At 34.5% G+C, this 23,349-nt stretch overlaps 1 protein-coding gene across 3 annotated transcripts in view; it reads left to right on the forward strand.

Moving 5' to 3' along the window:
* The window catches only part of POLK (DNA polymerase kappa), a 55,937-nt gene that overhangs the window by 31,307 nt on the left and 1,281 nt on the right, over nucleotides 1-23,349 (forward strand). For 2 of the 3 annotated variants that reach the window (XM_036410508.2, XM_036410509.2), the window contains exons 5-13: nucleotides 930-1,061; nucleotides 3,064-3,217; nucleotides 7,728-7,967; nucleotides 9,844-9,968; nucleotides 11,477-11,643; nucleotides 14,414-14,446; nucleotides 16,339-16,435; nucleotides 19,604-19,775; nucleotides 21,854-22,804. In XM_036410508.2, coding sequence (XP_036266401.1) covers nucleotides 930-1,061; nucleotides 3,064-3,217; nucleotides 7,728-7,967; nucleotides 9,844-9,968; nucleotides 11,477-11,643; nucleotides 14,414-14,446; nucleotides 16,339-16,435; nucleotides 19,604-19,775; nucleotides 21,854-22,804 — 2,071 coding nt within the window. The remainder of the gene's footprint in view (nucleotides 1-929; nucleotides 1,062-3,063; nucleotides 3,218-7,727; nucleotides 7,968-9,843; nucleotides 9,969-11,476; nucleotides 11,644-14,413; nucleotides 14,447-16,338; nucleotides 16,436-19,603; nucleotides 19,776-21,853; nucleotides 22,805-23,349) is intronic. The other variant, XM_045571605.1, reaches the window with a different exon arrangement.

Here is a 23,349-nt window from a genome sequence, read left to right on the forward strand (position 1 = left end):
AGAAAAGAAATTAACTTTTAAAGTTCTTTTAAGCTTTTATCACTTTATTTTGGAGTCTTAATTTAACTAACCATATATTATATATTAGACCTTTTGATTTTTGTTTTAGATGAAAAATTTCCAAAATCTCAAATAGATCAAATTCCAAATCTGTACCATTGTACCATCCTATTACTTTCTATATTATTACTTTCATGTAACATCTATACTATTTGTACTATAATATTACTTTATATTATACTTTACTATTGTTACTGGCCAAGGGGGAGGGGCCATGGGCGGTTGGCCGGCTGCCCCTACTCCCTGGTCAAACTCCCTGTTGAACTCTCCATTGAACTCCTGGTTGAAGGGACAATTTGCATATTAGCCTTTTATTATTTAGGATCACCCACTATCATCCAGACTTTGATATATAGTACTATATTATGAGTATGCCTTAAAACCAATGAAGTTTAGTTACTGGAAATATAAAGGAACCTTTTTATTAAAGTCTTGTTTATTACCTGGTGTCATATTATGATTATGGAGATAGCTGTGGGAGAAGGTCATGATGTAATAAAAGCTTGATTTGAGACTGTGACCTATAAAAGACATATCCTTAAGCCCTGCCCAGTGGCTCAGTTGGTTGGAGCATCATCCTGTACACCGAAAGATTGCAGGTTCACTTTCTAGTCAGGGCACATACCTAGGTTTCAGGTTCAGTCCCCAAGTCTGGGTATGCATGGGAGGCACCTGATCCATAGTTCTCTCTCACATCCATCTCTCTTTCCTCTTCCCTTCCATAAACATATCCTCGGGTGAGGATTTTAAAAAAGAAATGTCCTTGAATTGAAAATGCACATCAAGTAATGTGTTTCTTTTGAATGCATCGATCAATATGTTCATTTTAGGTTTGTATATTTATTCCCAAGTGGTCCATTTTCTTTCAGAGTACTTCAAATTACCACGCAAGGAGGTTTGGTGTTCGTGCAGCCATGCCAGGATTTATTGCTAAAAGGCTCTGCCCACAACTTATTATAGTGCCTTCAAACTTTGACAAATACCGCGCTGTGAGTAAAGAGGTAAGCCTAAAGTCTCACCCCTACTTATACATAGCCTTCACTGATTTCCTGTCACCTACAAAGTCAAGTCCACAATCTTCACACTTCAGAATTTGGCCTTAGTTTATTCCTTTAGTCTCACTGCCTACCACTTCAATCTATATATTTTAAATAACTGAGCTATATAGGGTTTCCAGAATACATCCTTCTATTTTCCAATTCTTTCTTTTTCCATATATTTTTTTTAAATCTGCTTAGAAAACTCTTTATGTCCCCAGAAAACTTTGAATTGCTTTAATAATAACCTAAATTAACTTTAGATTTTTTTTCTTAATGTGTATTGTACATTTTCTTCTGGAATCACCTGATATTTATAATGTACAAAATCTACTCAAGTAATTAATTTCAACCTCTTTACTGAATAATTTTTTTATCAGTGTTTTTAAAACAGTAACAGAATTCACATGTTTTGATTAGCTTTTAATAAGCTTAAAAATCATTCAAAGACTTTGTAAGAAAGAATTGTTTTAACTCCTACTGTAATTCAGTTAAACTCTGGACAGTGTGATAATGAGAACAAATTGTTTTTAGATATCTTTAGTGTAGTTATTTACATAAGTTAGAGAAATCTTTAAATTTAAGAAGGATTTAGCTAGTTTATTTGCAGATAATAAATGGTTTTTTATGTGTAAATCAACAATAGCATAAATTCACTGACTATAAATACATTAATATTTATAGCTTGGTTTAAAAGTTCAAAGAAAAGCCATTTGTGTTTTATCCAAAAGAATGGGATAGCTTTAACTGTTGTCATAGAGTAGTACTTTATATTTACTGGCACATTCTATTCTTGTTCTTAAAGCAGTATCCTATGTAAAGGAAGTTAGTGAGTACTCAGTGCCTCTAGGGAGTACTTCTCATTCAGAATAATCTTAGTTGGCTGCCAACTACAGACTTTCCAGAATTTCGTTTTCACTAGAAAGATTATATTTGAGTACATCATGAAAATGGCTTCTTCTACAGGAACAGAGCTAATTAGGTACTCTGAGCAAAACTTGGCCAAGTTTTATGTCACTATTCTCTAAAATTACCTTTCACTCAGCTGTTCATATTATATTAAGCTAAAAAGCTTTCATTTTATAAATCATCAAGAAAGGCTTTCTCATAATGCATCAGACAGCTTTTAAATACTAGATGGAACATAACGTAATTTATTAGCAAGTATGTTTTTCTAACAAATTATTTTGGCAACCATTTCCTCTAGTTTCAGCTAATACTTCAATGGTTAAAAGAATTGGTTTCATGTAATAAAGCTGTCTTCTATAAAAGCCATTTCTAAAATCATGCAGAGATTCAGACCTTTTTATTTATGTATTTCTTTTATCCCAAGATGCAACTCCAGACTATTGTCCATCATTTATTATAGTCACAGACACTACAGATTTTGTCGTCTTTTCCCATTATAAATCCTGATAAGCAAGCCTTGTTTTTTTTAATGGATACATGCATTAATATGTATATTAAGTGGAGTTTTATGTGCATGTTATAATTAATTAAAATAGAACTTTGTAAAGTAACATAGTATCTTTATATAAGATTATCCTTTTAAAAATGTACCAAAACTATCATGAAAGGTGGGGGAGAGGAGGTTTCTATTGTTCCCATTACTATTTTTGATCAACTTCTTAAAATTTAATTGCTTAATGGTTTTTTTCCTGTGCCTACCAGAATGATGTATTGAGATTTATTTGAATCACTTACTATTTCTAGATACAGGTGGCTAAACAGAGATTGTATCAAATAAAGCTATTTCATGGCCTTCTGCCTTCACGGTCTATTTTAATAAGAAAGAGAATTTGGACAAATGTGCACTGGCGGTAAATTATTCATTCCCTAAATCCATGAGCTATTGATTGTAGGATCGTTACTATAGTTGCAAAGTAAGAATATTAATTTTTCTTATCAGCTGTATGTGACATTTTGCTATGGCTGCAAAACTTAAACCATTTTGTTCCTTTTGAAGGTTAAGGAAATACTTGCTGATTATGATCCCAATTTTATGGCCATGAGTCTTGATGAAGCCTACTTGAATATAACAAAGCACTTACAGGAAAGACAAAATTGGCCTGAGGACAAAAGAAGGTATTTCATCAAAACAGGGCACTCTCTAGAAAATGGTAAGTGACTTATTAGAAGAATCAAACAAAAAACCCTTTGTATTTGAATTAACCCAGTTAACTTATTAGCATGCATAGGTTATAGGACTAGCTATACATTTATTATTAGAAATGAAAACTCAGAAATAAAACATACCGGTGGTTTTCTGAGTTAAATATGTGGAATGCTGCCCTAGCTGGCTAGCTCAGTTAGTTAGAGCATGGTCCCAATACGCCAAGGTTGCAAGTTCCATCTCCAGTCAGGGCACATACAAGAAGCAACCAAATGAATGCATAAATAAGTGGAACAACAAATCAATATTTCTTCTCTCTCCCTCCCTCTCCAAAATCAATAAATAAAAATTTTAAAAAATATGTGTATAATGTCACTGATACACCAAATAAGACTGCTAAATCTCTAGACTTTAAAAGAGTATGCAGAGTCCCTGAATAAAGTGATTTTATAGCAGTTCTTTTACTAAAATGTAATTAATAAGGGGTTGGGATACATTGAATCTGAAGAGCTTGCCTATTTAAGGTGGCGTTTTGTTGTAATTGCTAAATGGAAAATATAATGTGATGAATCAGAAGTTTCATGAATCCAAAGCATTCTTTTGAAAAGGCCCCTTTGCTGAAACTGGTTTGGCTCTGTGGATAGAGCGTCGGTCTGTGGACTGAAAGGTCCCAGGTTCAATTCCAGTCAAGGGCATGTACATTGGTTGCAGGTACATCCCCAGCAGGGGGTGTGCAGGAGGCAGCTGGTCAATGTTTCTCTCTCATTGATGTTTCTAACTCTCTATCCCTCTTCCTTTCTCTCTATGGAAAATCAATAAAATATATTTAAAAAAAACTTTTAAAAGGCCCCTTCATTACCTATCTAAAGTGATAACATGCAGATATTATGTATGCTGCTTTCAATCCTCTGTCAAAGGTATGATTATTTCAAATGTCTGAGCTGTTCTGGATTACTGAACAAAGTTCATCTGATGAAAGGGTAGAAACAGAGAAGGTTTGCTCACAACCCACAGCTATATTCCCTGTGCACAACTCATTGATTGCTTTGAGTGGAGAGGGGAGAAGGCATAGGCAGTGGTGGGTAAACCTGTTTGTAATTTTCCCTGAAGCAAAAATGGTGAATTCTCAATGACATACAATTATAACTCTCACATTGTTTGAGTCTCAAATCATTGAAGCAAGTTTAATGTAGACATCAAATCATAATTTCATTACCTTCTTTATAGCTCTAAGGGGTAAGACTCTTTAATAAAAACATTAAATAAGAAATAAGCATAATTTCTGGATACAGAGGCTTGGAGCAAAACTTATTTTTTTCTTTGCTTTAATCTTATTATTTGGGGAGGTGGCACAAAAAGCCTAATGCCACTTTTTTTTTTTTTTAACAGTGTGTGAAACCTCTTTTATTTACTTAAAGAAGCCTAGAACTTTACATGTGTGTCACACATAGCTTGAAAGAGTGAAATAAGCAAATTGAGCAGCTTTCGAAAGCCTTACACTTCACTGAAATGTATCATTAAACTCTGTAACATAGTTGAGAGACACTGTTTTCGAGCTTCTCAGGTGTTTAGGTAGTTGTTTGTCCATGTTCCCAATGCTTATTCCTGGACAAGAAGGCCTAATGTTAGAAACTACGAGAAAACATCAGTAATTCTGGGAAAATAACAGTAAATAGATGAGAACTCGCATAGAACATGTATAAAACACTTCTCCAGGTCTGTTGTTAGTTTATAAAAGGTATCTATGATCCAGGAAATCCTTAATTAGAGTTAAGATCACATGAAACAGTGTATGAATACTATAAAAGCCTGATGCCACTTTGATTCAAATCTCACTTTGTTAGTTCCTTACTTTTCACAAAGCATCCCCTCCTATAACAATTACTTTGCTCTGGCTGGTTTGGCTTAGTGAATAGAGCGTCATCCTGCGGGCTGAAGGGTCCCAGGTTCAATTCTGGTCAATGGCCCGTACCTTGGTTGCAGGAGGCAGCTGATCGATGTTTCTAACTCTCTATTCCTCTCCCTACCTCTCTGTAAAAAATAAATAAAATATATTTAAAAACAAAAGACAAAGAAAACCCCAATTACTTTCATGTATGTGTTTTAAAAGTTACATTGGGACTAAGTAAATGTTTTTATTCTCTACTAATGTTCTTTTTATTTATTATAGCATGTCCAAACTCACAATGAGAATGTAAATTTTTAATATCTGTTGCTTTTAACATACTTAGGTACTTCATGTGTTTCATACTCTTAAACAATTTAAATAGTTCCGTTTGTTTTGGTCATATATAAATCCCTGTGGGCTGGATTTTCAGGCATATATGAGCTGGAGCCATGCAGGTGATTGATATATCTTCCTCTCAAGTCCAAGACAGTTTTTTGCTGTCTGCCCCTTTCCTAAAAGATGTGATCTTTGAAAAAGTATTGCTAACTACTACGTGTATATACAAATGAAATAATCATTATGATTTTATGTTTATTCTGCCTTATAAATCCAAATAGTGACTGCCAAGGAATGCGTGAAACTGAAATACTTGCATTTTTAGCACTTACCATCCAAATGGGTACTTTAATCCTAATGTTTCAGATTAAAGAAACCTTAGTTTTGTACTCTCATCACCTCAGTTATGGGGATCATAAAGACATTTCTTTCAGAAAGCAAATAAGAAACCACTTCAGTATTTAGTTGCTCATCCAGGCCTCGCAGAGAAGTAGACAGACTTAAAAGGTAACCATGCTATTCAGCAGCAGCTCTAACTGAACCTGAAGGCAGCCTGCTTTGCTTCCTACTGTAGTGTTTGATCAGAGTGACTCACTCAAGGGCAGGGTGAGAGAGTCATGAGAAAGATAAACGTGGCATAAGGAACTGCAGAAGGGGCTTATGAACGTGACAGGTACCTTCCTGGAGCTGAAGTTTTTCTGCTTTCTTTATCTTGACTTCTACCCATCCAGATGGGGAAAGAGAGTCTAGGTAAATACCATTCCACCTGTGCCACAGTCTTAATCCCCTCTGAATTGCTTTGCAATTTAAAACCAGAACATGGGAAATGAAAGGAACAGAAGCACACAATAACAGCTAATGTAAGTTTGAAAGTAAGGCTTATTTTGTAGATACCCTGGGAATTCAGCTTTGGAGAACATCTGTCTGTAACTTAATTCATATATTATACTTTAAAATTTGAAATGAATCAGGTGTTGTCATATTACTTATATTTTCTTAGGAAATCTTCCTAAAAGGCCAAGTTTATTTTTAAAGTAATATGCATTCATGTGTCTTGAAAAATAGAAATTTAATTTTTGCTTCAGCATTTACCTTAATTTGGAAAACGTTTATATCTTATAAAAATATGAAATGGGATTTGAAAGCTCTGTTATTAATCTTAGATGTTATAAGTATATTTAAACTGCATTTCTCCTCCATTAAGCCTAGAAAGTAAAGTCTTTAATGGATTTGTTCATAAGGACATTTTTAGTAGTAGTATAGATTTAAGTATATTTTACAGTCCATTTACAAAAAATGCAAATTAAATGAGGTAATAACCAGAATATCTTTACTTTTTAATAATTTTAGTTTACAGCCTATCCTATATACTAAAGAGCTAATATTCAACCTACTAATTAGGCCAGATTGTGGAACGACCTTCCAGAACCACCAATGGGCGGAGGGTGGGGCAAGGCAGCTGGGGCTGCGAGGGCAGATTCCCTTGCACAGTTTCGTTTATTAGTTTATTATAATAGTAAACTAATAATAGTAGTTTATTATTATCTAGTTGATAGTAATAAAGGCTTCTTTCCCTTAACCTTGGACAATGGTTAATCTGATCAAACATTAAGAATTTGAATATTTTCATGGATATACGTATGCAGATCTATAGACTACAAATAAAAATTAAAACACCAGAAGTAGTTTATATTTATTTCAAATATGCTTTTAGTAAAAATAATACTTTGTAAACAGGCATGTCAAAATTAAAATAATCACTTGAAGAAAATTCAAATTATGTCAACATTGGAAATGCTTCTTTCATGAATGAAGAAAATTTGTTTACCTTCTAAAAACAAAAATTATTTTTCAGAAGTTTATTCTAGATTGCTTAATGCCTTTTGCCCTGATTACTAAATCCTAATTTAAGAAAGCTCTTTCCCCACTAGAGATGAATAAACAACAACAAAAAGAAACTTTAATTTTTAAAGAAAAAAGTAATATAAATCTAAACCTAATTCTGGGTTTCAATGAACTTAGGTATAAAAATCAGTGAGTTTTATTTAAGGTATTTTCTTTTAAAATGTATACTATGGAAATGGGAAATATATTCCTTTTAAGAAACACTTATAATCATTGTATTTTTTTTAAACTGTTATAAAATATAAATGATGACATTTCTGATCTTGGTTCTTAGAAACAAAACTAAACTAGGTTTATTTTGTTTTAAGAAAGAATGTAACGAAACCTGATATATGAAGTATATGCTTCTTAAAATGAAGATGAATTACTGCTTCTGTTTATAATTTAGATAAACCACGAAAGGAAGTTAATAAACTGAGTGAGCATGAACGATCCATCTCTCCACTACTTTTTGAAGACAGTCCTCCTGATTTGCAGCCCCCAGGAAATACTTCCCAAGTGAACAGTGAAGAACAAAATAATCCTCAAATACTTCAGAACTCAGTTGTTTTTGGAACATCAGCCGAGGAAGTGGTAAAGGAAATTCGCTTCAGAATTGAGCAAAAAACAACACTGACAGCCAGTGCAGGTACTTAAACAGGATATTGATGGCTACAATAGTTTTAATTTTCAGACTGGCTAATTCAAATGTAATACTATAATAGTAATTTCTCATTGTATAGAGTAACATTTTATTTATCCATCTTTTGATTCCTCTTCTAACAACTTAACTTATCTAGAATGCCTAGAACCTATAGGTAAGTTTGAACTATGCCAAAAAGCCTTTGAGCACAAAGAAAAAAATATTACATATGTCATGTAGCTTTCCCGTTTTTATAATATATTTAAAATAAATATATTTTAGTTGATTTTGGACATAATACTTTTTTAGTTTTCCCTTAGAAGACTGCATTTCTTCCAAGGTTACAGTGCAGGAGAGACCCCATACGACCACAAGGTAGTGGACAGAAGAATCACCAACTCATAACATAATAATCTAGAACCATTGAGTGAAGAGAAAAAGAGCTTTACGTAGGTCAATAGCACATAGGGTAACACCACTTAGTATAGAGACTGATATTTGTCATAATATGGCAGAAGGCAGCCGATCAATGATTCTCTTTATCATTGATGTTCCTATCTCTCTCCCTTCCTCTCTGAAATTAAAAAAAAAAAAGTAGTTTACTCTGTGAGTAACAAAAAGAATGCACACATTTCATTATCATTTTAAATATACTACAACTCAGAATCTTTGATTTTTTTTTTAATGTGGATAATGTATACAAAAGACCTTTTTAAAGAATAAACATACAGCCGAAACCGGTTCAGCTCAGTGGATAGAGCGTCAGCCTGCAGACTGAAAGGTCCCAGGTTTGATCAAGGGCATGTACATTAGTTGTGGGCACATCCCCAGTGGAGGGTGTGCAAGAGGCAGCTGGTCGATGTTTCTCTCTCATCGATGTTTCTAGCTCTCTATCCCTCTCCCTTCCTCTCTGTAAAAAAAATCAATAAAATATATATTTTTAAAAAAAAGAATAAACATACATCCTAACTTATATTCTGAATCATTAATATAAGATAGCCCTGTGTTTCTATCAGTAAGTAAATTAACAATATTTCTTAAACTCAAAAATTACTCTTTGACTTTAAAATACCATGGAGATTTAAATAGCCCTCATTTTACCCTCCCTCGTTTGGCTCAGTGGATAGAGCATTGGCCTGCAGACTGAAAGGTCCCAGGTTTGATTCTGGTTAAGGGCACATGCCTGAGTGATGGGCTTGATCCCCAGTAGAGGGTGTGCAAGAGGCAGCCGATCAATGATTCTCCCTCATCGTTGATGTTTCTATCTCTCTATCCCTCTCCCTTCCTCTCCAAAATCAATAAAAAATTAAAATAAGTAAATAAATAGCCCTCATTTCTGCTGTGAAAATAACTAACACAATTGTTTTTCCTAAAAATCTTATGAAGCTCTGAGGAGATAGATAATCACTATTATTTTTATTATTTATTTACTTACTTACTGAACAAGACATATAATTATGATTTTTTTGCTAATATCTGGTTATTCTTTTTCAAACAGATACCCTTTTTTAAATTATTGAATTTATTGGGATGACATTGGTTAATAAATTATATTATAAAGGTTTCAAGTGTACGGTTCTATAATGCATCATCTGTATATTGTGTGTTCATCACTCAGTCAAGTCTCTTTCCGTCACCATTTATCTCCCCTTTACTCTCTTCTACTTCCCTCTACTGTTGCCTCTGACGATGAGTTGTTTTGGTTTGGTTTGGTTTTTGCTTAATCCCTTCACCATTTTTATCCACTATTGTGTTTAAAATAGCATTTCACATAATTTGAGATGCTTTGCACTTAATATTATTATTTTTCTATATTGTCATCACATATTTTAATACCGTATATATCAACTTCTTTGAGTCATAAGAGTGTTCTTCTTTTAAGGCATTGCCCCAAACACAATGTTAGCAAAAGTATGCAGTGATAAGAATAAACCAAATGGACAATACCAAATTCTCCCCAGAAGGCAAGCTGTGATGGACTTCATCAAGGACTTACCCATTAGAAAGGTGAGATTTTTATATAAAATTTATCATCTCTCTCTGTCTCTCTCTAATATATATATATATATATATATATATATATATATATATACACACACTCTCTGTCTAAAGAGATACTATTGAGGATGGTAATAATTGTTGGTTGCAAGGTTTTAAAACAGTAGGTAACAAGAACTATACTGGATGATTAAATTTGGATTTGAAGAAATCTTTCTATTAAACCCTTAAATTGAGGTTTAGGATCTTGTTTGCTGGAAAGTTTAAAGGAAGTAATAGATGACAGACTTTTCAGTGTACCCTTGCCAAGGAGAAGAAAAATAAAAGGAATACTGGTAAGAATCCTTTCATCTGTAACTGATATATAATACAATCTTAGTTCCAAAGTACAGATTGCTTCCTGATTAATAAGTATGATACTTGAAAAAGATTCAGAATTTTAATTGTTTTGACAAAAACAAAACAAAACAAAACAAAAAACAAACTATCACCCAAAACACTTGACCATCTTTAAAAACGGTAAAATGATCCCATAGGAGTCATAGAAAGGAGGCTACCTTTTATTTTTACAGTTTCTGTGTTTTTCTGCATATGTTTGCTTTGTAAACAATAATTGCATATACTTTTTTGATGTTCTAGGAGTCGCTTTTCTCACAATATAATGTATATGAGTACATTTAAATAAAGCATTTCTCAATGCTTAGAAGAAAGGCTTTATCAAAATATCAAAATATATAATGTATAATGATTACTGAATAGATTAGTATGTAAGGTGTAGCTATAAAGCAGTATTTTCCAATCTGGTTTTTAAGGTATGAGTAAGTATTCTGTAAAAAAGGCTCTAGGGTCAAATAACTATGAAATCTACCACCTTTATGAGTCACAAGGATACTAGAATATTAAAGATTCATAAGTCTTGTGGTGAAAATTTCAACTTAAATTTGTTTATCCTACCATTCCCCAAATTTGTCTGACCACAGAACTCCTTATTTTTTATATTTTTAAATTAATTAATTAGTTAATTAATTTTATTTTATTTTTGTTAATCATCCCCCAAGGATATTTTACATTGATTTTCAGAAAGAGTGGAATGGAGGGGGGGTGACAGAGAGAGAGAAACATGGATATGAGAGAGACACATCAATTGGTTGCCTCCCGCGTGCACCCTGGCCAGGGCTGGGGAGCAAACCTGCAACCAAGGTACATACGTGCCCATGACTGGAATTAAACCTGCGACCCTTCATTCGGAGGGCTGATGCTCTATCCACTGAGCCGAATCCACCAGGGCAGAACTCTTTATTTTAATGCTTTTAAAATTTTCATGGAATTTTAAATTTAACTTTTCCATGGTACGCTAGTTTAAAGAAATGTGGCCAAAAGAAATTAAGGCAGTTTTCTTATGAAGATAGTTATATTATTCATGTTTTTAATGATTATAAAGGGTATAATGAGATTATAATACCAGTTCTTGCTTTAATTAAAAAATTTATTAATAATATATATTGATTCTCTTCTAGGTTTCTGGAATAGGAAAAGTTACAGAGAAAATGCTAAAGGCCCTAGGAATTACTACTTGTACCGAACTCTACCAACAGAGGGCATTACTTTCTCTTCTTTTCTCTGAATCATCTTGGCGTTATTTCCTTCATATTTCCATGGGTCTAGGTTCAACACACCTGACAAGGTATCCATATGTACATTCATTCTGTTTTCTTGGTTTCTTTCCCTTTCTTCTTCTTTTTTTTTTTTTTTTTTTTTTTTTTTTTCTTAATTTTTATTGTTAACACTATTACAGATGTCTCCATTTTCTCCCTCTTTGTCAACTTCCACCCAGCCTCCTTCCTTCCCTTCCCCCTGGCATAACCACAGCTGTTGTATATGTCTGTGGGATAACAATTTTAACCGTTGAAGTGGAGCCTATAAGGATAACATGTTTTAAAATTATTTTATTAATAGACTGGTTTAACTTAGAATTTAATTTTAAAATTAGAGTCCGATGACTGGATGTGGGAGAAAAGGAAAAAATGAATAAAGAATCACTTCTAGGTTGTTGGCTACAGGAATTGGATAGATGAACAAGAGCATGATAGGTACTTTCTTTGCTACCTTGTGCTTTTTTAGAACATAAGAATACTGGGACACTGGTGGTCAGATTTTTAAGAAAAGCAAGATGGTTCATATTCCAGAGCTCACCTTTTAAGCAAGGAAATTTAATGATTTTTTTTGCAAACCTTCAAACTCTCTCTATATATATATCCCAAAAACAGACACTTTGAATGATTATAAAGGCAGTGTTTATTAAAATACACTTCAGCCCTGCCGAGACCGGTTTGGCTCAATGTATAGAGCGTCGGTTTGGGGACTGAAGGGTCCCGGGTTCGATTTCGGTCAAAAGCATGTACCTTGGTTGCGGGCATATCCCCAGTAGGGGGTGTGCAAGAGGCAGCTTATCGATGACTCTCTCTCATCGATGTTTCTAACTCTCTATCTCTCTCCCTTCCTCTCTGTACAAAATCAATAAAATATATTAAAAATTTTAAAAAAATTAAAAAAAAAATACACTTCAGCCCTAGCTGGTCTCAGTGGATAGAGCATTGACTTGTGGACTAAAGGGTCCCAGGTTGGATTCCAGTCAAGAGCACATGCCCAGGTTTTGAGCTCAATCCGCAATGGGGGGCTGTGCAGGAGGCAGCCGATTAATGACTCTCTCTCATCATTGATGCTTCTATCTTTCTCTCCCTCTTCCTTCCTCTCTGAAATTAATAAAAATATATTTTTTAAAAATACATTTTCGCCTGGCCAGTGTGGCTCAGTAGTTGAGTGTCAACCTATGAACCAGGAAGTCACAATTCATTTCCTGGTCAGGGTATTTGCCCTCATTGCAGGCTTGATCCCTAGTAGGGGGCGTGTAAGAAGCAGCTGATCAATGATTCTCTCTCATCATTGATGTTTCTCTCCCTCTCCCTTCTTCTCTGAAATCAATAAAGACATTAAAAAAATAATTTAAAAATACATTTCATTTTCAAAATTGAGCTATCGGCTGTTAAAGTGTGTATCCATTTTTGGGGGACACTTGCTGTGTTCTCAATGGAAAAATGATTCATTCAATATTGAGTACTTACTTTGTATTAGGCACTGTTCTTGGTTCTGTGGATAATAGTAAACAAGAGAAAGTCCTGCCCTCGTGGAGTTTATAAACTAGTGTGGGAGATATAAAGTAACCCCAAAAAACAAATAAAGAAAGGGAGGCAGAGTGAGGGCATAAAATGACTTGGGCTGGGGGGTGGTAAGAGTTGGGTTGGCTGCAGTCATCCAGATTCAGAGACCTCAAGGGGCCAGTCATATAAAGATCTAGAAGAGGAACAGCTAGCAGCGAGACCCTGTGTTTTCTTTCTTGTCATTCTTTCATCTAGGTCTTAAAAAGAAGTATCCTAGAGCTAGAAGTGTATACTTTTGCGGGGGTAATAAAAGAAGGGAATAATAAAAAAAAAAGAATGGAAATTGACACAGTATTATTTTTACAGTTTTGTCATCATCATGTCAGCCTGCTCTCAAAATAACTCCTTTCTATTCTTATACTAAGACTAAAGGAGAATGAGAAGATTACTGAAGGGGCATACAAAATAAGTTTTATTAAGCAATTAAATCTGCTGAATTTTACAGAGATTGTAAAGCCTGTGGAATTGCTTTTCTTAACTCTTTGTGCTTCTCAATCATTTGAGTCCACAGTTGGTTGACATTTATTTAGAGTGGATATAATGAAAAATAAGAAAAAGACAGTACTATAAATAATATAGTATTTTTAAGATAATGGGAAATAAAACTGTCTCTTTTAATAAAAAAATTAACCTCTTTTTATTTCCATAGTTCTTGAACACAGTAAGAGTTCTTGATAAAACATAGCATATATTAACCTGGGGTATGTGTATACACACACACACACACACACCCAGGCTAAGTGTCCATCCATCTGACCAGTAGCTATGATACATACTGACCACCAGGAGGCAGATGCTCAATGCAGTAGCTGCCATGATGCGCATTGGCCATTTAAAAATAAATGGCACCACAGACCTGGCGCCCACAAAGCAATACGCAGCTTCCTCCAAGTGGGATAAGTGCTGATGCTGCCAAGACCCTGTGGCGCAAACTGCAAGCTATTACACTACCGGCTGCTATTGGTTTTTGTAAGTTGTGGTTTTGATATTTAGAAACAATTTATATTAACCTATTTTAAAATTTGTTCTTTTCAGTAGATATAGACTTGATCCATGCCATGTGTAATCGTATTAACATCTTATCTATCTTCATTATTTGGGTGATAGTTTTATTTTTAAATTTAAAAAACTCACTTTTTCATGATGTATAAATTTGATACATTAAATCTTCTTGTTTGACTTAAAGGAACTCAGTCTTTGAGAAACCAAATAAAAACTTTTTCTTTTTCATTCAAGGGATGGAGAGAGGAAAAGCATGAGTGTTGAGAGGTAATATTTTGATTATTGTTCATAATTTATGCTATTTTAAACAAATTTTTAATTCTTAGGAAAGTATCACTGAAATTTAAAAATCTATTTTCAAACCTCTGAACTGTTCTCAGAATGTCACACTCCTTAAGTAAATGTCCCAGTACACACTGCTGTATTATCTTCCCTTGCTGTTCTCTCAGTGGGAAAAAAAAAAAAAAAAGTACACTGCAGTTATTTTTTTAATGTGTTTTTTTTATTTTTATTAAAAACAACATTAGTGAAAAACAAACATTTTAGGATTTCAAATCTTAATTTCTAGACTTTATAAGAAAAATTACACCCGAGAGACTATTTGGTAAATTTAAGACATGACAATGGAAATTCTTCCTAAAACTCTTCAAATATTGGTAAATGAACAGAGGCATCAAATAATAAGATATTGATGAAAGAGAGTTTAGAGATTATCTATTTTATTGGTTTACAATATTGTTCAGAAGTCACATGAAATCTTGATGGCAACCTTATTGTTTTGGGAAATATGTCATTGTTTGAAAAGTCCCTCAATTTTCTCCCAAAGCACCAAAGTTCCACTGAGACATTTAAGAACCACTGACCTCGTACAGAGTTATATTAATACTAGTTATATTAATGACTGATAAAAATTGCTCTGAGGCTTAGCTTTACATTAAAGCAATTAAAGAAAAAAAGGGGGAAAAGCATCCAAGAGTGGGATAGTATTGTCCTATTTAATGAATTATCACCATCTGTTGATGGTTTTAATCATCTTTAAAAAAATTATAGAGAGCCCTAGCTTATTTGCTTAGTGGATAGAGCAGCCTGCAGACTGAAAGGTCCTGGGTTCATTTCTGGTCATGGGCACATGCCCAGGTTGCCAGCTTGATCCTGAATAGGGGGCATGCAGAAGGCAGCCAATCAGTGATTCTCTCTCATCATTGATGTTTCCATCTCTCTCTCCCTTTCTCTCTGAAATCAATAAAAATATATATATTTTAAAAATATATTTTATTGATTTTTTACAGAGAGGAAGGGAGAAGGATAGAGAGTTAGAAACATTGATGAGAGAGAAATGTTGATCAGCTGCCTCCTGCATACCACCTACTGGGGATCTGCCCACAACCAAGGTACATGCCCTTGACCGGAATCGAACCTGAGACCTTTCAGTCCGCAGGCCGATGCTCTACCCACCGAGCCAAGCCAGTTAGGGCAATAAAAATATATTTTTTTAAATTATAGAGAGAGCAAAAGTATAAAAGTACACTTTTGCTGCCCCAGCTGCTGGCTCAGTTGGTTGGAGCGTTCTCCCATACATCAAAAGGTTGTGAATTTGATTTCTGTTCAGAGCACATACCTAAGTTGTGGGTTCCACCCCTGGTCTGGGCACATACAGGAGGCAACCAATTCAACCCATCCATGTTCCCCTTCTCTCCTTCTTCCCCTCCCCTTTTTCCTCCAAATCAAGAAAAACATATCCTTGGGTGAAGATTAAAAATAAAAAATATACCTTTGCTAATCAGCTTGACTATCTAAATCACATGTGTCAAACACAAGGCCCGCGGGCCAAATCCGTCCCGCCAGGCCTTGCAATGTGGCCCGCACCGCGCTGTCATCACTGCACTCCGCTGCGTTTCCATCACAATGACAGTTTATGACTGTTCAGTAAACCATTCGGCCCGCGATTTAGGCTGGATTTTAGATTTTGGCCCCTTCTCTGATTAAGTTCGACACCCCTAATCTAAATGATCTTCAATCATTAAGTAGATCTTAAATGCTTTTCACTTAATTATATCTTAATTCATCTGGAAACATTATTCTATTCTGCAGAAAATATAACTAAATTATTCTGAATTGTACTTTACTTTGTGCACTAAAAATCATTCTTGTCTTTCTAGGACATTCAGTGAGATAAGTAAAGCAGAGGAACAGTACAAGTTGTGCCAAGAACTTTGCAATGAACTTGCTCAAGATCTGCAGAAAGAAGGACTTAAGGTACTTTATTTTAGTGTAGTGTTCTTAGTTTTAAATTTTTCTAATGATAAAATGCACTTTAATGCAAGAATTAGGCTTTGAATACAAAGTGGGAAATGTCAGATAAGAGTCTTCTCATCACCAGGAAAGAAATTTAATTCTGACCCTTACTTGAGGCCTGTGGTAAGGTCATTCTGTGAAGAAGCAACTTATAGGGTAAAGTGGTTATAACTCCCAAGGAGTTTATACTGTCTCAGAAATACATTTGAATAAGTTCAAGATCAGAGTTATATTAGAGAATAAAGTGAAGGGGGGAGGATTTTCCCAGAACTGTATTAACATACTACAAATTCCTTTCCAGCCATCTTTAATGTTTTTCTCTTGTAGACGGTGACTTTCTAGAGTAAGTATTTTGTTTCAGGGCTCCAATGCAGGTTGTTTAGCACATTGCGAACAAAATCTGGAAGGCTTTGAACTTTGTGTTTTATAATCTTCACTCAAAACAGTCTGTATTTACTGTTTTTCCAATACTCTCAAATCATTTATTCAGAGTTATTACAAAATGTAATGGTGACTACCAGAGGGAAAGAGTTGGTGGTGGAGGTAGAAAAGGGTAAAGAAGGGATAAATGGTACGGGAAGGAGACTTGACTTGGAATGGTGAATATACAATACAATATACAGTTGATATATTATAGAACTGTATACCTGAAACCTATAATGTTATTAACCAATGTTACCACAATAAATTCAATAAAAATTTTAAAGTATTAAAACATTATCACAAAGCATAGGATAAGTAATTGATGAGTATTTTTTCTCTGTTATATTTTGATTGTAAAAAGAGTTGTTTTTTTCAATGTTTAAATAATTTTCTTTTTAATCCTTACCTGAGGATATGTTTTTATTGACTTAGAAAGAGAGAGAAATATCAGTGTGTGAGAGAAACATTGATCAGTTGCCTCCCAAACACCCCAACGAGGGATCAAACCTGCAAGCTAGGTATGTGCACTGACCGGGTATTGAACCCACAGCCTTTGGTGTATGAGATGATGCTCCAACCAACTGAGCCACCCAGCCAGGGCCATTAAATAAATGTTTAATTTTAGAATCACAGAAAGATTGCCAAGATACTATATAGAGTTCTAGTATACCCAGTTTTCCTCATTATTAACTCCTTATATTGCTATAGTATATTTCTCAAAACTAAGAAACTGACATTAGCACATGGTTATTAACTAAACTTCAGAATTTATTTTTCCATTAATGTTCTGTTTCTGTTCCAGGATTCAGTCCAGGGAACCACATTGCATTTAGTTGTCATTAAAAAGTTTAGGGAGTCTTTTCCAGTCTTCTCTAGTTTATGATAGTTTCTCAGTGTTTCCTTGTTTTCCATGACCTTGATTGTCTTGAGAAATACTGGCCAGATACCCTGCAGAATATCTCCCAACTTGGGTTTGTCTGGTAGTGTTCTTTAGATTAGACCGTAGTTATGAGTTGTAGAAAGAATACTACAGAGGTAAAATGTCTTCGTCACATCCCTCCCCCATAGCTGAGATTTTGCTTTCCACAGTTTCATTTACCCACAGTCTGAAAGCATTGAATGGAAAATTATTAAAATTAATAAAATCCTAAGTTTTACACTGTACATCGTTCTTAGTAGCGTAATGAAATCTCATGCTGTTCCGACCTGCCCAGGATGTGAATTATCCCTTTGTCCAGCATGTCCACACTGTGTATGCTACTTGCTGGTAATCACTTAATGGGAGTCTTGGTTAACAGATTGTTTATAAGAGAGAAAGAGATCACATTCACATAACTTATACTACAGTGTATTTTAATAACTGCTATTTTATTATTAGTTATGTTGTTAATCTCTCACTATGCCTAATTTACAAATGAAACTTTATCGTAAGTATGTATAGGGGGGAAAAAACATAGTGTATCTATGCTATCTGCAGTTTGAGGCATCCGCTAGGCATGTTGGAACATTTGCCCGCAGATAAGGGGGAGCTGCTGTATTTGATAGCTACATGATGTCATGGGTGATGTTAATCTTCATCACTTGTTTAAGGTAGTGTTTGCTAGGCTTCTCATTGTGAAGTTACTATTTTCCCCTTCCTATTGGCTATTCTTTGGAAGTGAGTCAATCTAATCTATTCTCACTACCTCCAGGAGGAAGTAAAATATATGTAACATAAAATTTACTGTTTTGACCATTTTTAAGTGTACATTTCAGTGGCACTAAGAACATTCAGACTGCACAGCCATCAACACTGTCAATCTCTAGAACTCTTTCATTATCCCAAACACTGTACCCATTAAACATTAATTTTAAAGGGAGTTCTAACATGTAAATTGTTTAGCATAGTATCTGTTGTATAGTAGGCACACAATAAGTATGAGCTCTCCACAAGACCTTTTCACTCAGGCTTTTTAAAATATAGATATATTTTATTAATTTTTTTAGAGAGAGGAAGGGAGAGGGGTAGAGAGAAACATCAATGAGAGAGAACCATCGATCAGCTGCCTTCTGCACACTCCCTAGGCAGGGGTCCTCAAACTTTTTAAAGTGGGGGCCAGATCACGGTCCCTCAGAGAGCTGGAGGGCCGGACTATATGAACTACTAATTCCTACTGTAACACCTCGGCTGCGCTCACTGCCCAAAAAACCTGGCGGGCCGGATCAGACTCCTCTGCGGGCCGCAGTTTGAAGACGCCTGCGGCCTAGTGGGTATATGCTCAAAACCAAGGTACATGCCCTTGCCCAGAATCGAACCTGGGACCCTTGAGTTTGCAGGCCAACACTCAATCCACTGAGCCAATCCGGTTAGGGCTCACTGAGGCTTTTTTAGAAAGATTTTTTCCCCTTCCATTTTAGGTACTGAATTGACCTCTAAAAGAGCTGGTGAAAAAGAACAATTTTGACCTTTATATAAAAGTCTCTTATAAAAATTCATTTAGAGAGGAGAGTAATAATTATTGGTTAAAATTGGAATTTTTTATTACTTTTGGATTCTAGTTATTTTTTATGACAATTTTATTACTATGTTTTAGAAATAATTGATTATACTTTCATATTATTGAAATATATGTACATATGAGAGCTTTATGAGCTTTTCTAACCTGTAAAATAACTTTTTTTTCTAGAAGTTAGCAAGCCATATATAATGTATTCTGCTTATTATAGGGTAGAACTGTTACCATTAAGCTGAAGAATGTGAATTTTGAAGTAAAAACTCGTGCATCTACAGTTTCATCTGTTGTGTCTACTGCAGAAGAAATATTTGCTATTGCTAAAGAATTGCTAAGAACAGAAATTGATGCTGATTTTCCACATCCCTTGAGATTAAGACTTATGGGTATGACTTTTCTTGCTTTTCCTTAAATAGCTAGACTTTCCCAAAAAATCAACTTTGGAAATATTCTCACCTCTAATTTATTTCTTAAAACTGTTTAGGAATTTTTACTTATGCTGCTGCTATTTTTCTTAATGCTTAGAACCTGATGCATGTGAAGCTATGATAATTAATTTAATTCCAGTAAGAACCAATCAAAGTTGTCCTTTTCTTACAAATATTGAAATCCTTGGGGCTAGGCTTTTCAAATTTTAGAAAGCATACTGAGTATATTTTGTAATACTCCTTTGAGATCTGAGGAAATACTCCATATTTAAAGACATTAATATTTTTGTAGCAAAACAAAAAATATTCACACTGAATCATTAATAATAAATTAAAGAGTTTATTATAAGCAACCATATGTTGCTTACAATTTATCTGGGCTTTTTGAATTTCAGAATTACAGATGAGGAACTAAAGCACTATTTAGCCACCACGTTAGAAAAAAATAAAACAACAAACCATGTCGCTAAAGTGAATTGTGTAAGAGAATGTTTATGGATAAGCACCCCAAATGCCAACTTAGTATACTACTAAGAATGGGTGATTAACCATATTTTCATATATGAAAGACAGCAGCTGCTGAGACCAATCGAATAAAGTATGTTAACTAAAAAGAACTAAGAATAGATGTTAATAGCAGCTTTATTCATAATTGCTAAAACTTGGAAGCAACCAAAATGTCATTCAGTAGTAGGTCAACGGAGACTGTGGCACATCCCTACAATAGAATTATTTAGCCATAAAAAACCAATGAGCTATTGCCCTGGCTGGTGTTGCTAAGTGATTAGAGTCTTGGGTTAGACCCATGCACCAAAGGGTCTCAGGCTCGATTTTCAATGAAGGACGTGTACTACCTGAGTTTTGGGTTAATTTCACCCCAGTTGGGCACTGTTCAGGTGGCAGCCAATTGATGTGTCTTTCTCACATCAATGTTTCTATCCTTCTTCCTTCTCCCTCTCTCCCTGTCTCCCTTTGTCTTTCCCTCCCTCCCTCTGTCTCTCCTTTCCACTCTCTCTAAAAAGCAATGGAAAAGTATCTTTGGATAAGGATTAGCAAAGTAAGAAAAAAATAGAAATGAGTCATCAAACCATGAAAGACACAGAGGAATCTTAAGTGTATGTTATTTACTGAAAGAAGCCAACCTGAAAAGCCTACATTCTGTATTATTCCAATCATATAACATTCTGGAAAAGATACAGAGACACTAAAAATATCAGTAGTTATCAAGTGTTGGCAGGAAGGGAGGAATGAACAGGCAGAACACAGAGGATTTTTAGGGCAGTGAAACTATTCTGTATGATGCTATAAAGGTAGATACATATCATTACACATTTGTCAAAACCTATAGAATGTGTAACACCCAAAGTGAATCCAATATAAACAATGGACTTTGATAATGTGTCAGTATAGGATTATTAGTTGTAACATATGTAATACTCTAGTGGGGGATGTTGACATATGTGTATATGTGTATAGGAGTACTGCCCCCACACATATACACATGGGAACTCTGTACTTACTGTGTTTCCCCGAAAATAAGACATCCCCTGAAAATAAGACCTAGCGCAACTTTGGGAGAAAAAATTAATGTAAGACACTGTCTTATTTTAGGGGAAACAGGGTATTATTCAGTTTTGCTGTCAACCTAAAATTCCTCTGAAAACAAAAAAACCTACTGGGGAAAAAAAGGAGCTAAAGTATCTATGTAGTTGACTCCAGTTAGTTACTTGGTATTTATTAAATGGTATCATATGTTACGATGTTAATTGAGAAACCTATATAATCATCTAACTAAAATAGATACCTACTAATCAGTAAATACCCAGTTTTATAAAGGAAAGTATATATTTCAACTCAAACTGCCAGCTTTGGAAAAACATCCTTTAATTCAGAAAATACACAGTGTTGCTTATTGTTTATCTCTAAACAGCCTTTTGTAAATATGTCATAACAGTATTTGTAAAATGTTTTTATGAATTACAAGTGAATTGGCTTTTTAAATTTGAAACTGACTAATTGTGCTTGGTTAAATTTAGGAGTACGGCTCTCTGGTTTTCCCAGTGAAGAAGATAAGAAACACCAACAACGGAGTATTGTTGGTTTCTTACAGGCTGGAAACCAAACCCTGTCCTCCACTGGGTGTACAGAGAAAACTGACAAAGATCAGTTTTTAAACCCTGTAGAAATGTCTCATAAGAAGAGTTTCTTTGATAAAAAACGATCGGAAAGGAAATGGAGTCACCAAGACACATTTAAATGTGAAACTGTGAATGGACAAGGTGTACAGCCATCACAGTCATTCCAAGTTTTAAAGAAGAAGATGAGTGAGAATTTAGAAACATCAGAGAGTTCAAACAACCATCAGATGTTTACCTGTCCCGTTTGCTTTAGAGAGCAAGGAAGCATCAGTCTGGATGCCTTTAATAAACATGTAGATGCATGTCTCAGTGGACCTTTGATGAGTGAAATGTTCTCATGTTCACATGCTTCCTCTACAGAAGTTAACAAGAAAGAAAATGTACATCATTCTTTTTCGCTCTGTGAGAAGCAGGATTCTGAAACCCATCAGAAGGAGACAGAAATCACTTCGGGAGACTGTGACGAGTTGGTAGAGGCTGTAGGTAATGCATCTAAAGCAGAAAGTGTAGATGCTTCAAGTAACAAGCTCAGCGAAGAGGGATATTCTAGTCTTCCAAGCACATCGTTTAATATTGAACACTGTCATCAGAATCCTTCTTGTGCTGTTTTGTTGCAAAATGAAAATTCCACGTCATCGAGAAGGCAAGAAACCCTCCAGCCTTGCTCATATGAAGTGATAACAGACCAGGCTCTGATATGTCCTGTTTGTAACCTAGAACAAAAGACTTCAGATCTTACCCTGTTCAATGTGCATGTAGATATCTGTTTAAATAAAGGCATTATCCAGGAACTGGAAAAGGATAAAGTTAGCCCAGTAAATCAGCCCAAAGGAAGCACCAAAAATACTGGTAAGTTTGCAGTAATTTTAAAGAATTTTATTTTCCAGGAGTGTTTTATTTAAATTGAGATCATTGTTAAACCTTAAACACATACTATTAAAGTGACAGTTTGTGTATGCTGCCATTTAGGTGAATGTTAGTTATCTTATAAGTTCAATTGAATTGAAACCATTAAGTTTTAAATTTAGGGAAAACTTTGGTTTGGGCTTGATTTAGCACAGAATGAACTCAAAAGTTTAGGGAGCTGAGTGGTGTAGTCAAAAAAGAAATATTCCTTCAGAGAACACTTATTAAGGTACAGTGGTAAATTAACAATAACTTACATAGCCAGAAAGCCTCTTTAACTTGTTCTTTGGTAGTTTTGACTCTGGCCAATTTTCAAAAATAAAATTAAGTGTAACACTATTAAAATAATTTTTAAAATTATGCTATCAAATTAGTTTCTGATATGTATAAATAAGAACTATGTAACAATAAGCAGCTTTTTATTATCTTTATATCAGTTAGCTCTAATTTTTTGCATTTTTATGCAACCCTTTAAGTATTTCTTTATT

Source organism: Pipistrellus kuhlii, unplaced genomic scaffold (genome assembly GCF_014108245.1).
Source record: "Pipistrellus kuhlii isolate mPipKuh1 unplaced genomic scaffold, mPipKuh1.p scaffold_m20_p_4, whole genome shotgun sequence".
Classification (NCBI taxonomy): Eukaryota; Metazoa; Chordata; class Mammalia; order Chiroptera; family Vespertilionidae; genus Pipistrellus; species Pipistrellus kuhlii.